The sequence below is a fragment of the Thermobia domestica genome, chromosome 4 (assembly GCF_964235325.1).
Source record: "Thermobia domestica chromosome 4, izTheDome1.hap1.1, whole genome shotgun sequence".
NCBI lineage: Eukaryota > Metazoa > Arthropoda > Insecta > Zygentoma > Lepismatidae > Thermobia > Thermobia domestica.
Window position 1 is genome coordinate 312,136,153 of NC_137457.1, and position 15,720 is coordinate 312,151,872.

At 35.5% G+C, this 15,720-nt stretch overlaps 1 protein-coding gene across 1 annotated transcript in view; it reads right to left on the reverse strand.

Moving 5' to 3' along the window:
* Positions 1-15,720, reverse strand: part of LOC145684319 (ATP-binding cassette sub-family C member 5-like) — a 181,973-nt gene that overhangs the window by 133,662 nt on the left and 32,591 nt on the right. Inside the window, exons 7-10 of the mRNA XM_081756510.1 lie at positions 14,114-14,204; positions 12,402-12,575; positions 8,426-8,573; positions 3,294-3,442 (exon numbers count right to left, since the gene is read on the reverse strand). Coding sequence (XP_081612636.1) covers positions 3,294-3,442; positions 8,426-8,573; positions 12,402-12,575; positions 14,114-14,204 — 562 coding nt within the window. The remainder of the gene's footprint in view (positions 1-3,293; positions 3,443-8,425; positions 8,574-12,401; positions 12,576-14,113; positions 14,205-15,720) is intronic.

The following is a 15,720-nucleotide window of genomic DNA, read 5'->3' on the forward strand; positions in this document are numbered from 1 at the left end:
GCCTATCTAGACCCCCACCCCCACCCTGTCTAAGTAGATAAATTACTGGACGCTCATCGTACATCCACTGTAAGATTCCAAATCCAGATGTGAGATATTTCAAGCACGTAGCTTCCGCGTGGGGCGCCCTGGGTAATTCGCAGAAGATGCATATACTTTATCATTATTATTGATTTTACTCAAACAACTTGATTTATGACAATGTTCTATTCATATTTAACATACCTGCTATACATTGTTTTTAAGCTCTTCATTATGTCTTTGTGATAAGCTTTCAATTAGCCATCTCCTTATTATAGTTTTTGAAATATGTAAACGACTTTCCTTTTTTCATTGATTTTTCCATTGACTTCAATGTTCATGTTTCGTGATTTTCCATCCATTTTAGAACAATTTATTTTTTAATGTATAATCTACATAGTCTGTTTTATCTTTAAGCTGAATTTCAGCCATCTCCCTCTTTTGGTTTTTGAGATAAGTGGAGGAATTACTCGTTTTTCATTGATTTTCCATTGACCCTGGGGACATTAATGGTAATATTCCGTGCTTTTCTGACTGTGTTCCATGCATTTTAGGACATTTGCGTTTAAAATATAGAATCTATATAGTATTTTCTATATTTAAGCTGAATTTCAGCCATCTCCCTCTTTCGGTTTTTGAGATAAGTGGAGGAATTACTTGTTTTTCATTGATTTTCCATTGACCCTGGGGACATTAATGGTAATATTCCGTGCTTTTCTGACTATGTTCCATGCATTTTAGGACATTTGCGTTTAAAATATAGAATCTACATAGTATTTTCTATATTTAAGCTGAATTTCAGCCATCTCCCTCTTTTGGTTTTTGAGATAAGTGCAGGAATTACTTGTTTTTCATTGATTTTCCATTGACCCTGGGGACATTAATGGTAATATTCCGTGCTTTTCTGACTATGTTCCATGCATTTTAGGACATTTGCGTTTAAAATATAGAATCTATATAGTATTTTCTATATTTAAGCTGAATTTCAGCCATCTCCCTCTTTCGGTTTTTGAGATAAGTGGAGGAATTACTTGTTTTTCATTGATTTTCCATTGACCCTGGGGACATTAATGGTAATATTCCGTGCTTTTCTGACTATGTTCCATGCATTTTAGGACATTTGCGTTTAAAATATAGAATCTACATAGTATTTTCTATATTTAAGCTGAATTTCAGCCATCTCCCTCTTTTGGTTTTTGAGATAAGTGCAGGAATTACTTGTTTTTCATTGATTTTCCATTGACCCTGGGGACATTAATGGTAATATTCCGTGCTTTTCTGACTATGTTCCATGCATTTTAGGACATTTGCGTTTAAAATATAGAATCTATATAGTATTTTCTATATTTAAGCTGAATTTCAGCCATCTCCCTCTTTCGGTTTTTGAGATAAGTGGAGGAATTACTTGTTTTTCATTGATTTTCCATTGACCCTGGGGACATTAATGGTAATATTCCGTGCTTTTCTGACTATGTTCCATGCATTTTAGGACATTTGCGTTTAAAATATAGAATCTACATAGTATTTTCTATATTTAAGCTGAATTTCAGCCATCTCCCTCTTTTGGTTTTTGAGATAAGTGCAGGAATTACTTGTTTTTCATTGATTTTCCATTGACCCTGGGGACATTAATGGTAATATTCCGTGCTTTTCTGACTATGTTCCATGCATTTTAGGACATTTGCGTTTAAAATATAGAATCTATATAGTATTTTCTATATTTAAGCTGAATTTCAGCCATCTCCCTCTTTCGGTTTTTGAGATAAGTGGAGGAATTACTTGTTTTTCATTGATTTTCCATTGACCCTGGGGACATTAATGGTAATATTCCGTGCTTTTCTGACTATGTTCCATGCATTTTAGGACATTTGCGTTTAAAATATAGAATCTACATAGTATTTTCTATATTTAAGCTGAATTTCAGCCATCTCCCTCTTTTGGTTTTTGAGATAAGTGCAGGAATTACTTGTTTTTCATTGATTTTCCATTGACCCTGGGGACATTAATGGTAATATTCCGTGCTTTTCTGACTATGTTCCATGCATTTTAGGACATTTGCGTTTAAAATATAGAATCTATATAGTATTTTCTATATTTAAGCTGAATTTCAGCCATCTCCCTCTTTCGGTTTTTGAGATAAGTGGAGGAATTACTTGTTTTTCATTGATTTTCCATTGACCCTGGGGACATTAATGGTAATATTCCGTGCTTTTCTGACTATGTTCCATGCATTTTAGGACATTTGCGTTTAAAATATAGAATCTACATAGTATTTTCTATATTTAAGCTGAATTTCAGCCATCTCCCTCTTTTGGTTTTTGAGATAAGTGCAGGAATTACTTGTTTTTCATTGATTTTCCATTGACCCTGGGGACATTAATGGTAATATTCCGTGCTTTTCTGACTATGTTCCATGCATTTTAGGACATTTGCGTTTAAAATATAGAATCTATATAGTATTTTCTATATTTAAGCTGAATTTCAGCCATCTCCCTCTTTCGGTTTTTGAGATAAGTGGAGGAATTACTTGTTTTTCATTGATTTTCCATTGACCCTGGGGACATTAATGGTAATATTCCGTGCTTTTCTGACTATGTTCCATGCATTTTAGGACATTTGCGTTTAAAATATAGAATCTACATAGTATTTTCTATATTTAAGCTGAATTTCAGCCATCTCCCTCTTTTGGTTTTTGAGATAAGTGCAGGAATTACTTGTTTTTCATTGATTTTCCATTGACCCTGGGGACATTAATGGTAATATTCCGTGCTTTTCTGACTATGTTCCATGCATTTTAGGACATTTGCGTTTAAAATATAGAATCTATATAGTATTTTCTATATTTAAGCTGGATTTCAGCCATCTTCCTCTTTTGGTTTTTGAGATAAGTGGAAGAATTATTTGTTTTTCATTGATTTTCCATTGACATTAATGATAATATTTCTTGATTTTTGTCTATGTTCCATCCATTTTAGGATAATTTGCTTCTGAAATATAGAACCAACATAGTCTCTTCTATACTTAAGCTGAATTTCTGTCATCTCTCCCAAGGCCTGTTCACATCATTGTAATCGGATAAGCCTTTTTTTGAAGCAGAACTCAAAAATAATACGGAAAATAAAAATCCCAATTAATACTTCCAGAGCATCGAACTCAATATCGTAACTATAAGATGATTGCTTATTCTATGTGGATCGTTTCTTCTATTTTACTTTTGTTTCTTTAAAACTATAACCTGCTTTGTCTTTGACATCTAAGAAACTAACACTTACCTGAGCAGCGGTCAAGTTATAACCAGCACCGACGTGAGCTAGGAACGTGACAATGGCGGATATAACAGGAATCGTGGGAGCCATCGATAAGCTTAAACTCTGGCAATATGCGGATTTCTGAAGAAGATTTTTCTCTTCTTTCCTGATACCTATCGAAATTGGAATATCATTATTAACATCTCCATAGAGCAAAGCGGGTGGATAAACATTAACATAATAATGGTTCCTGATAATGCAAGATTACAGCTCAGGGAAGAAAACTAAATACAAAATCTCTCTTACGTCACGCATCTACCCTTTTTTTTTTTCAAACACAGGAAGATACCATTACGATTAATTACTATAATTGTTAAACCCGTTTTGTAAATGAAACCCCTTCTAAATGTTTTTCAAGATAACAGGTGGCAACATTGACAGAGAGTCTTGTGACTACGTCAACGAGTTACGTTTCAGACCAGTTGCGGGAGTGGTTGGATGACGTAATAGTCCAGGCTTCCACCCCGCTACTCACGAGTTGCCCGGCCTAACGTGTCATGTAGTAGTTAAAATCGCGGAACCTGTTTAAAGTGTATGGGACTTCTGTAGATTTTTTTTTTTTTAAAGTCCAATTCTGAGTGCAACCTAGTAGTTTGTTTTGGTTAAGAAATTGTGGCAAATGGATGAGATAATTTTTAATTTTGTGAAACAGGTTAATATGTTTGAAATTGCATGTAAGTAACCTGGGGATTTTGGCAGGGGTCTGGCTAACTTATTATATTGTGTTTTGTGTTCTCTATTTTTCAAGGATAGAAAATGAGACTAGTTTAATGAAGGGTTTAACTATCAAAAATCTCTTTTGGATTTTCTTTTATTCAAAATTGATAGATTCCTGTCATTATTAAACACTCACCTTTGGTCATGGGAAAAAGTCATCTATATTAACGTTCTCTCTTGGTATGTTAAAAGAGAGAGAGAGAGAGAGAGAGAGAGAGAGAGAGAGAGAAGGAAGTAACCTTGCCTACAGGCCCGTAACATGTGGGGGACAGGGAGTGCTACTGAACCCCGTCCCCCGAGAAGCTCCCCGCCATTCGAGGGGCCCACTTTAAGACAAAATTTTCTTACTACATATACGATACGGACACGAAGTTATAAATTAAGCATCAAACAGGTTCACTACATTACATAAACAAAACAGAACATAAAAGATAAATAAAACAAAAATGAGTCCTTGTTCCATTTCAGTAAAAATATTTACTATTAGGGGCCCTAAAAATAATATTTATTCGTATGGCTTTTGAGATTTGTTAATATTGCCCTCTTAGTTAATTTGTCATGTATGGAACGGGCCCAGCGGCATGCGGGAGGGCCCACAAAGAGTAAATGAAAGATGGAACCTATTTTCGAATTTTGCGGAAGGGCCCAAATCTTAATGCTTGCCCTTCCCCCCCAAAAAAAATCTAAGTTATGGCGCTGCTTTCCTAAATTCTTGAATCTCCCTTCCAATTGAAAACTTGAATGGTGGTTTCATAGAGAATAATGTTAACAACTTACGGAAAAAAAATCTTCTGCGATTCTTCTTTAACAAAGTTCTGAATATACTTATCATCCTTAATTCTTTACTTAATTATTACTTAATTATTACTTTTGAGAGAATTCACTTGTTGTTATTACATATATATTTTGTTTGTAATGAAATGTTTATTGCCCGAATTCCCAGGATATTTGACATTTCAAAGAACAGAAGTATAGATCCTTTCCCACAATTTGGTATATAAATCTGCCTATAAAGTTTTATGTATAAATTGAAAGGAAATTTTGAATAATTACAGGAGAGTATCTGTTGTGGGGTAGCTCTAGTCAGGTGTTCCCCTCCCATTTAAAATTTTCTAAAGGGAGGACGAAAATTCAACGGGTCTACCAGCGTACAGGTTTACAGGTCACACAGAATTATATATGATGTTTCACGCAACAGTAAGAAAAATTATAGGAGGAAGAGGAGAGAAAGTGGTGATAATTAAATACCGGAAGTTATGGCAAAATAAAACACCAAAAATGGCAGGTAAAATGGCAAAATAAATTCCAAAAATGGCACGTTACGTAGCAGAAATGAGCATATCCGTTTTACTTTTAAGACTCCGTCTTAGTATATATATACAGGGTTTTCATAAAGTCTGGACGGATTTAATTTGCTTATAATTTTCATAAAAATGCTCATAATGAAATCAAATAAAGTGCAAACGGTAGCGGAAGGATTAAATTTTTAGTTGGCAACACTGTTAGATAAGCGGAAACTGAACACGTTGAGAGAGGGAGAGGGAGGGCAAGGGTCAGTTTCTTACCAAATTCCATCCATTGTTGTTTCAATGTTGACTGTTAAAAGTAAGTTGTAAGCTGTATTGGTGTGTGTGTCTTTTAAAGAAATAAATAAATGAAAAACTCCTCTGAGAAGACTATTTTTTTTTACTGTATCAAAGATGGCGTCGGTGAAAGAGAAAGCGCAATGTGTTCTGTGGTACGCAGAGCTAAAATCACCAATTCTGGTGTGTCGAAAGTTCACCAAAGAGTTCAAAAAGCCGGCACCGACTGAGAGTGCAATCCGAAAGTGGCATGCTAAGTTCTTGGAGACAGGAAGCGTCCTGGACGTCTGTGGCTGGCATTTCGGATCAAACACGGCGGAACGCTGTGAGTGGATTCCAGCGCCGCCTACGCGAATGTGTGGACGTAAATGGCGCCCAGTTGGAGGTGTGGCGGTGAATGAACTGAGCTGGTGCAGATTACAGGTAAAAATTTAATCCTTCCGCTACCGTTTGCACTTTATTTGATTTCAATATGAGCCTTTTTATGTACATTATAAGCGAATTAAATCCGTCCAGACTTTATGAAAACTCTGTATATAAAGAAAAATCAATTGATCTCTAATAACTACACAGATTATTGTAAATAACAAAATAAGTAATAAAAAAATCATTGCAAGTATCACTAATTTCATTCATGATCTTGGAATTATGAGAAAACAGGACACATCAAATTTTAAATAAAAAAGTACATAGTAGATAAATATTAGCAGTTTTTGTAGCACAAGAAAAACTTAACAGAAATAAGCTTATGTGAGTGTGTCTATGAAAAAGAAACTCTAAAAAATAAGCAGAGATAAGCCTACCTTGGCTCTTGGAAAAGCAGCCCTGTTACACAGAACATAGTTTTTTGTTGCATGGAATAACAAAGTTTTTTGTTGCATGGAATAACAAGATTTTTTTTTTTTCTAAAAAACAAAATCACCGTAAGATTATGTCGCCTGTCTGTTAAGATTTATTTAGACGCGAAAACGATCTTTTAACATTACCGATGTGAGAGAAGCATACTTAAAACACGTGACAACAATGGTATCCAAACCCACATCAACTGTACTGTCACCATCCAAAACTTTGGCATAATGAGAGAGGAACGATAACTCACAGAATGGCACCAAGAAATAATCAAGATTGAATTCCTTTAACTGAAGAGATCATTTGTCATCGCAGCATCTGCTACCTTTTATTCTTTCCAGGAATTTCTGGGACTTAGTTGGTCAATAATACGGTGATTCAGCCCCTGGGGCGAACCAGCTAGAAACCTTAAATTCCTTTGAGTGACAATGCATTTCGTTCTATCAGTTAGCAACAAGACATGCACTTCCCGATGCAAGGAAAAATGACAAATAAGAAGCAGTCAGGATATGGCAAATACAGCAATTTATTTAAGAAATGGCATTTATCAAAGATTTTTCTTAAAAATGGCAAACTATGGCATTTTGCCATAACTTCCGCTCTTTAGAGATAATAGGTGATAATAATATTTCCACGTGTAAAAAACCTTAAAAAATCTACATAACTATTACACAATTACTATCACAAAATTACTTTAACTCTTTAAAGATAAATGGTTGTTTAACTATCAATCAATAGGTCAAATGGAACTGAATAGAATTTCATGCTTCGGAATATATTTTTATGCGTAATTTTTGAGAGAAAAATATTTCTATGGTGCTAGAAAGTATGCCATTCGTTGTCAATAGTAATTATTAGTTTTCACTGTTGGAGTTACCTCTTTATTTATTTATTTATTTATTTATTTACTATTTATTTAGTTACTCTCTCTCTCTCTCTATACATATATATATATATATATATATATATATATATATATATATATATATATATATATATATATATATAGCCTTCGACTAGCTGGGGCCTCGCCCCCAGACCCCGCGTTTGATCTACCTATTTCCTCACACTTCTTAAATTCACAATTCTACCGAATTTCAAGTTTCTTTCCCTACTTTAACTATTTAAAACATAAGATTTTGTACTCCAAGAAAACGCACATTTAAATAACATGAAAATTTCTTCATCTCCTTTTAGACCCCTTAAAAATTAAAAATATTCACTTTTGGAAATTTTCCCGTGGATTAATCCCGAAAGGGTACAAAATCATGCTAAATTTAATTATTCCAACCCTGCCGGAAGTGCCTAAACATTTTGGGGTGTAGCAGACGTCCCACATAAATAACGGAAAAGATTTTTCACTTCCCCATACAACCACTTTAAAGTTGGAAATTTTTATTTTTGGTGATATACTTAAGTAACGCTAACGAAAATATACAAGCATACCGAATTTCAAGTTTGTATTCCAATTCCAAGTACCTAAAACATGATACAGTATAATAGGTAAAAAAAATAATAAAAAATAAAAATAAATAAATAAATTAAAAAAATAAAAAAAAGCCCATTTAAATAATATGCGGAATTTCTTCATTCCCCCTTCCATTAGATCCCCTTTTAAAAAAACTCACTTTTAGCAAATTTTATGTGAGTTAGTCCCGAAAAGACAGATTTCAACTTTCCACGTCAACCGGAAGTACCCGTATCCGTATTTAATGCCAGTGAGTGAGTTCATGCAGTTTGATATTTAGGATATGTATATATATATATATATATATATATATATATATATATATATATATATATATAAATAATATTAAGTAGCAGATTTCATCAATCATTAGCTACTTATCTTTTAACAGTGACATACATGCTCTTCGTAAATATATTTACGTAAAACTAAAGACAAAAGTCCCACATTTCTGCACCTTGTTAATTGTGACAACTTACCAAATAACTCCTTGGAGAAACTCTTCTCCCAAGCATACATTTTGATTAATTTAACACAATTCAGAATTTCAGTCATCAAACGAATCCGCTTGTCAGAAAACGTTAAAGTCCTCGCGCGTAAATAGCCTGTTACCCTGGATATCACATACTGAAATTAGAAAACCATTAAAACTTAAATTTATTATCATAGTACAATTTTATGTACAAATATTGAATAATATAAAGTTAAAAGTTAATGTGAAGGATATTCCAAAAGTTCGGTCTCATCGGGAATATTAAAAAGTTGCAGACTTAGGATACACTTAGTTGAATAAATAGAATACAGAATCACAATTTCGGCTATGTTTGAATATATAAGAAACGTTCCTACAGCTTAACGTTAAGATCCGAAATACATGAGTTCCTACCAGGAATCGAACCCGAGTCTCCCAGGTCAAAGGTGCGTACGCTTAAGCATATAGCTACAAGGAAGGTCTTGTGTAAAATTATCTCCAAGAAATGAAGAAGATAGTGCCCACGTGAGGCTTACACAGAGTTGATGTTTATGAAAGGCTAGCTAAAATGCCCGTTCATCGCACAGGGGGTATACATTTATGGAAAATATTTGAACTCCCTTTCTTCGCCTTAGGATACGCATTTCAAAGAAAGTATAATGATAAAAAGCCAATAAAATACTCTATATTTGACAAATTTTAAACCCCTTTAAGATATGCCCTTTAATTAAAGTGATATGAGAACTACCCTGCGGGTATATGGTTAACATACGCGCCTTTGGTGTGGGATACTCGTGTTTAATTGCCAGTGAAAGGTTATGTAGTTCGGATCCCAAGCAGGGCCGTGCCGTGGAAAATCAGCGCTCGGGGCGAGAGTATACGACGGCGCCCCCATACATATATTCCAAACAATTTTTCGTATCTTTTTTCCTTTTTCTCCTGAATTTTGCGCCCCTCTTACTTCGGTGCCCGGGGCCGTCGCCCCGCTTCCCCCCTTCCTCATGGCACGGCCCTGATCCCAAGTTAAGGTTTCGGTAAACGTCTCCCACACTTCGGTGCTGCACGGGATGCTAAACGTCCAAATCAACCAATTAATCAAAGTGACATGACAGAAACGTAGCTTGACGTAGTGTTAACTATATTCCAAAATTCACTTTAAACTATTTAGCCGTTTTCTCGCCATGCTATTACAAACAACAGATAACGTAAGGAAATGTTCAAAAACGGAGGAACATGTGTGCTTTTATTTTTAATGAGTTAACATACCGAATTTCACCTCCATAACTTCAGAGGTTTCTCAGATACCTACATTCGGCATAAATTTTAAGCCCCTCCCCTTAGGATAAGCATTTAAATCAAAGTTACATAATAAAATTCCAGTAGGTACTAACTGTGTCAAAAAGTTCATCTCAAACAGTTCAGCAGTTTTCCAGTGATGATAGGACATACAATGTCGATTTCATTTTTAAAATATACAGTACCACTCAAATGTTTTCGAACTCACTTGACTAATGGGGAGAACAGGTAGTATTGTCACGGACGCTCATCGATATCATCGTTAAACTTTGTCCGTGATTGTACTTTTAGTTCAATATTCTTCAAAGGACATTCAACGAACAGCGAAAGGAAATAATGGATATTTCAAAACTAAATTGTGATTAATTAATGAATTCTTTATCTGTAAAACTGCTATGTAATTCCGTCTTTGAAATCGTTGCCAAGCACTGAAGTCAGCTAGCTTTCGCAATTCAACATGTAAGATCCATGCATTGACAAATATGATGACAGAAGTGAATTTCACAGGTTCACGTCTTCACGTATTCCACCACGAGTACAGGAAGTTCCATAACGTCGTCTCGAGTCGAGTAACAGAACTACTGGGCTTTTCCAAAGTCAGGCACTGCTAGCTTCGAAGACCTATCAGAAGGAACACCTTGTTACTAGTATGGATCATATTGTTCATCTAGACGACATCAATAAGGAAAGGTATGTACCTGTTTCATATTTGTCAATGCCTAGTCATGAGTCAGTGCTTGAGAAGTTTCAAATAGACACTACTGATCAAAATTACACACATTAAAAACATTCCCCACAGATCCTATTCTTTTATTTCAACCGAAATGATTAATGACGAATTTATTGGTGTACAACTTATCGATGTCTTGATTATTAAGAAAGTTTTGGTTATTGCTATGACACCTCTTGCATAGTCCCGTTCTATGTAGATCATAGATAACTCATAGCATAACCGCAGTATGTACGGCTGAAACCTAATAAGTGCAGAAATGCGTAGAAAACCGTAAAAATCCGCAGAAACGCAATGACAATTCACTATGGTGTGTTAGTGTTAATCAAAATAGACAGGTGACAGCTGAAGGATTGAGGCTCTGGTATGAACACTTCCCTGTAAGTTGCTGTGGAACGGGTGTTGTGTCTGTATAACACTAGACAGCGTTTACAGTAATGACGTACACACACATAGGAGCAAATGTTTGCGTAATGGAAGGCAAGTGAATACTATAGAAACAAGTACACGGCAGACAGTGTGTTGAATGGTGGAAGCAGTTATGCGGACGTTGAAATGGGCAAAGGAAAAGAACTTTCAACAGAAATGCTAGCTGCAATAGTTAGCTTATACGGAGCATGCATGTTTTCTTGGGAACTGTACATTACACTCTGATGCGGTATGTATCTACTCAAGAGTAATAAGGATCGGTATCGTACGGGAAGACCTAAGGTTACGTTGAAAAAGGACGATAAGTATTTAGTAGTAACCAGTAAATGTGATCGCTTTAAAACAGCTCCCATGCTGACAGTGGAACTGAATGTGTGTAGGGATGAACCTGTAAGTGTGTCAATAGTAAAGAGAACTTCAGGATGCAAAGTTTAAAGGACAAAGAAATCTTCTACTGTGGGTTGGCAATAAGAAGAAACTACTACAGTGGGCTAAATACCATACATTGGACTGTAAATAAGTGAAAAAATGTCTTACTTACGGATGAGTCGAAGGTTGAGGTATTTGGAACAAAACGCCGCAAGTTTGTGCGTCATGTAAAAGACTAACACATGACAGCCCAGTGCGTTACCGCGACTGATAAACAGGGAGGGGAGGGTTCAGTGATGGTGTGTGTGGAAGCAATCGTACAGGTGACCTTATAAAAAAAAAAAAAATAGAGGGGATTCTGACGAAGGAACGGTATCATGCTATTCTCCAATGTCAGGCAAAACCACATGGTATACGTTTAATTGGCAAGACTGCTATCCACTAGAACTGCTGTGAGATCAGCTAGATAGAATGATTAACCAAACCCCTTGACGAATGTAAATTCTTTGCCATTTGCAGCACGAACGGCAGGCGATTTCCGAAGAAACGTAGGCGCTACAAACTTGATAGTAAGAATGTTCCGGGTGTGCCAAGCAGTGATCAAAGCACGAGGTGGTTACTTTGAAGAAAGCAAAATCTAGTATGTATTGTTTCGTTGTGATTCAGTACATTTTTGTGTATATCAATCTTAAGTTTGTAACCCTATTTTCCTCCTATATCTTTGAAATCATAGTGTTCAGTAACTTCTTAGCAGTAGTGTATATATATATATATATTAATAAAATTTCCAGTACTGATGTTTAGAAGCCCTACATTTTTTCTCGAAAAACAAATTGGACAAGAGGTGAGTTGTTTAATTTTTAAATTTAAGAACCTTTGCTCCTAAAAAGCAGATTTTTCATAAAATGATTTCGATCTTCATCTGAATGATTTCCCTATTAAGAAAAGTCACAGTATAAGTGACTGAAATCGTTCAGGTAAACTCTTATAGGCGCAATAAAAAGACAGAAAGGCAGATTCATACTAGCGTTAATGATCATGCTAATAAGTTATAATATGACTTGGTAAAATAAAATTACAATTATCTTGAAGAAAAACTTAAATGAATTACACTGACATTTAATATTTATATCTGAAGTATTAGATAAGCAGACCATACCTGAATTGGATAGAAAACTAAGAAAGCAGCCATGCCGAATAACGCCCAGGGACTAAGTATCCAGATTACGTATAATATTCCAAACACAGTAACTATTGGACCACCAATAATAAGAGGACCCAGGGTTACAACATCAAAAATTCGCTGACCGTCATTAGCAAAAAGATTTATCAACTGGAAAAGAAATAAGTTTGCATCAGTACAACTGAAAGCACAGTAGAATATCATATATAAGCTATCATTAACTACTGTCTACCTATATCGTCCTTACCTCTCTCAATGATATCTGAATGATAAAATGGATCTGTATACGTTTATACGTTAATTACCTTGTTGGGAAATACACAAGGTTGCGTAATAGGATAGATAGATGTAAAGCAATTTGTGTGAACACATTAACTTCCGTAACTGGGATTGGATTTCAATGACACTTTGCTGATACATTGAGTGCTTCAGTACCGTGGACCGATGGTGTCGTGGGTGCAAGATGGAGCTAATCCCCTCTCCCATATAGACGTGGCAATGACTATGGAGCTAGAAAGACGGAACAAGCGCCACTCGTAAGCTTCTGCACAACTAAATGCAAACAAAAGCGGGTCTGATTGCTGCACCATGCGTAGTTTTTGAGATCTAGCATGAAAAAAATCCAAATATGTAAATTTTTCCAGGCTACAACCACCATCACGGACGTGATTTCTTCGCATTTTTACCATGTGCAAAACTTTCTTCCATGTAATATCAGTCCTGATTTTTTGCAATAATTTATTCACATACGGAAGTACTTCATGGCATAAGCAGCAATATTTTAGCACTTCGTCCTCCTGTGATGTTACGCCCCAAAAATGGCATCAAAATCATAAACTTCAACATTCGAACCCCATAAATCTACGGTGCCAGTAGTATCATAGCTGTGAATATTTCTGCAGACTCTTTATATGCAATAGTATTCAGCACAAAACTTATTACCCCCCCTTCCCCACTTTATGCCATTTCAACATACAGCCCTTTTAAAAGTGTAATTTTCTGTACTTTTTCTGGTGATTTCATATATTAGTTTATTTATTTACAAGCAAGAGTATATATTCTCCATGCACCTTAGTCTCTCTCCTCTAACACTCGTTTTTATTTGGTGTTCCTCTGATTCGTATGTCCTGAGCAACTGTAGTTCTCGTACACGCTTGCAAATGCAAAAATTAGCACTCCACCGACAACAAAGACGGTCGCCATTCAGGAACATTTGTACATACGACAACGTGAATAGTGTTATTGACTTTCTCATGCAAAAGGTTCACCATGCTCAAATTTTTATAATTTTCGGAGACGGTCGAGCAACCTGCTCTGGACCACTTCGTATGGATTGACCCATATGTTTATGTGAATATTTTTTTCCTGATTTTGATGTGAAGAATCACCTCCGAAATTTAGGACATAGAGTTCACCAACATCCTTAATAGACAGGATTAAAACCTATAATACAAACTGTAAGCTTGTTTATATTTTTATTTCGATTCCTTGACCAAAATTGTCCCCCCAAAAAGGGAACCATTTCATAAATATAATAATATTCTTTTTTCACGAAAGAAGTAAACTGAAAGAATTTTTCTGCATACGACTTTTGTTCGTGTTTATAAATATTAACACCTTTATCATTAATATATAAATTATGAACTTTCCACTTACAATAATTACTAATATATTAACGAAATGCGTACCTCTCCAACGGATTTATCTCCCAAACTGCTGAGTCGAACAATTTTTCTATACAAAACTGCTAAACATGCTGATCGTAGTCTTACTGCAGTCCTGTAAATATAAATAAAACGTAACACTACTAGTAGAAAGATTTTTTAACACAACATAAGAAAGAATTCTCGGTTTTGTAAGTAGTAAAGCCTATCTACTTAAGACCGTTGGATAGTAGTAAAACCTATCTTAAAGTAGTTAGCCATCGTTGGATGAAACTTAGTTAACTTACAAAATGCAAATATATTTTTGAAGTGAAAACTATCAGAGATTTCAATATACGCATTTCTAATGCAGAAACTACATTGGTTGACAATTGCTAGGGAATGAACGTATTTTCAGCTATACTTTTTTGTTCAAGAAACCCTGGAGCATGAGAATATCTACCACATGTACCGGCCACTATGTTTCCCCGATCTGAATTCCACAGAACATGCCTGAGATACTCTTCGATAACGGGTTGTAGAACGGAATCCGCCGCAACTGACCCGTCAGGACCTTAAAATTGCCCTCAGGGCGGAATGGGACAACATATCCTGGAACTCAAGAACGTACGTGAACAGTATGGTTAACAGATACGCAGCATACATTAGTGTCCGAGGTGGTCATACACTTTACTGATTTGCACAGAACCCTTTTGTGTACATGACAACTAGCATTTCATGTCATCACTCCATCGTGCTCTCTTACCTTTGAAATGAAATGAAATCTTTAAGTTTTACGTCCGACGGTTATGCCGGTTAGGCTAAAGGAAACGGTGATGATGAGAGATGAGTGAAATGGTGGAATGAAGAAAGTGGGAGGAAACGGGAGAACCCCGAGAAAACCCACGAGCACGGTGTTTGTCCACCACAAAGTCCACACGGCGCGATCTGGGATCGAACCAGGGACCCCAAGCACCAGAGGTGAACGCTCTACCACTGAGACTTATTATTATATCATTTGAACACTCACTGATACCTCCTCCACTCTTTGTTATGTAACGATGTACGCATTACTAAACAAAACACCAGTGAGTGTTGAAATTATTATTATTATTTTTATTATTATTATTATTATTATTATTATTATTATTAATAATAATAATAATAATAATAATAATAAGAAGAAGAAGAAGAAGAAGAAGAAGAAATTTTAGTGGATACAAAGATAAGATCTTCTTTTCATTGTTAAATATACCAGATCCATCAAAAGTCCGGGGCCATAGACCAACTCCATTATGAGTACAGATACGAAAAAAATAGAAAAACAGGAAAGTTATTGGAGATATGTAGTTTCCAATCTAAAATTGTGGAATATTTTCAATCGCACCAGCCACTTGGGTTCTACACTGATAAGATACTGTATGTTAAATGAAAAAGTAACGTTGCCAATTCAGCAGCCTATTTCCTTGTTTCCTCACCATTGTTGGGAAACGGGTATGAGGTGGTCAAGGTTTCATCACACAACAATGTGCATGTTCACCGTATTATTATTGCGTGCTCTTATGTTCCATTCGAACAGCCTACTGAACTAAATACATTACTTTTTCGTGTATCATAGGGCGCCTTACCAGTATAAAACCCAAACGGCTGTT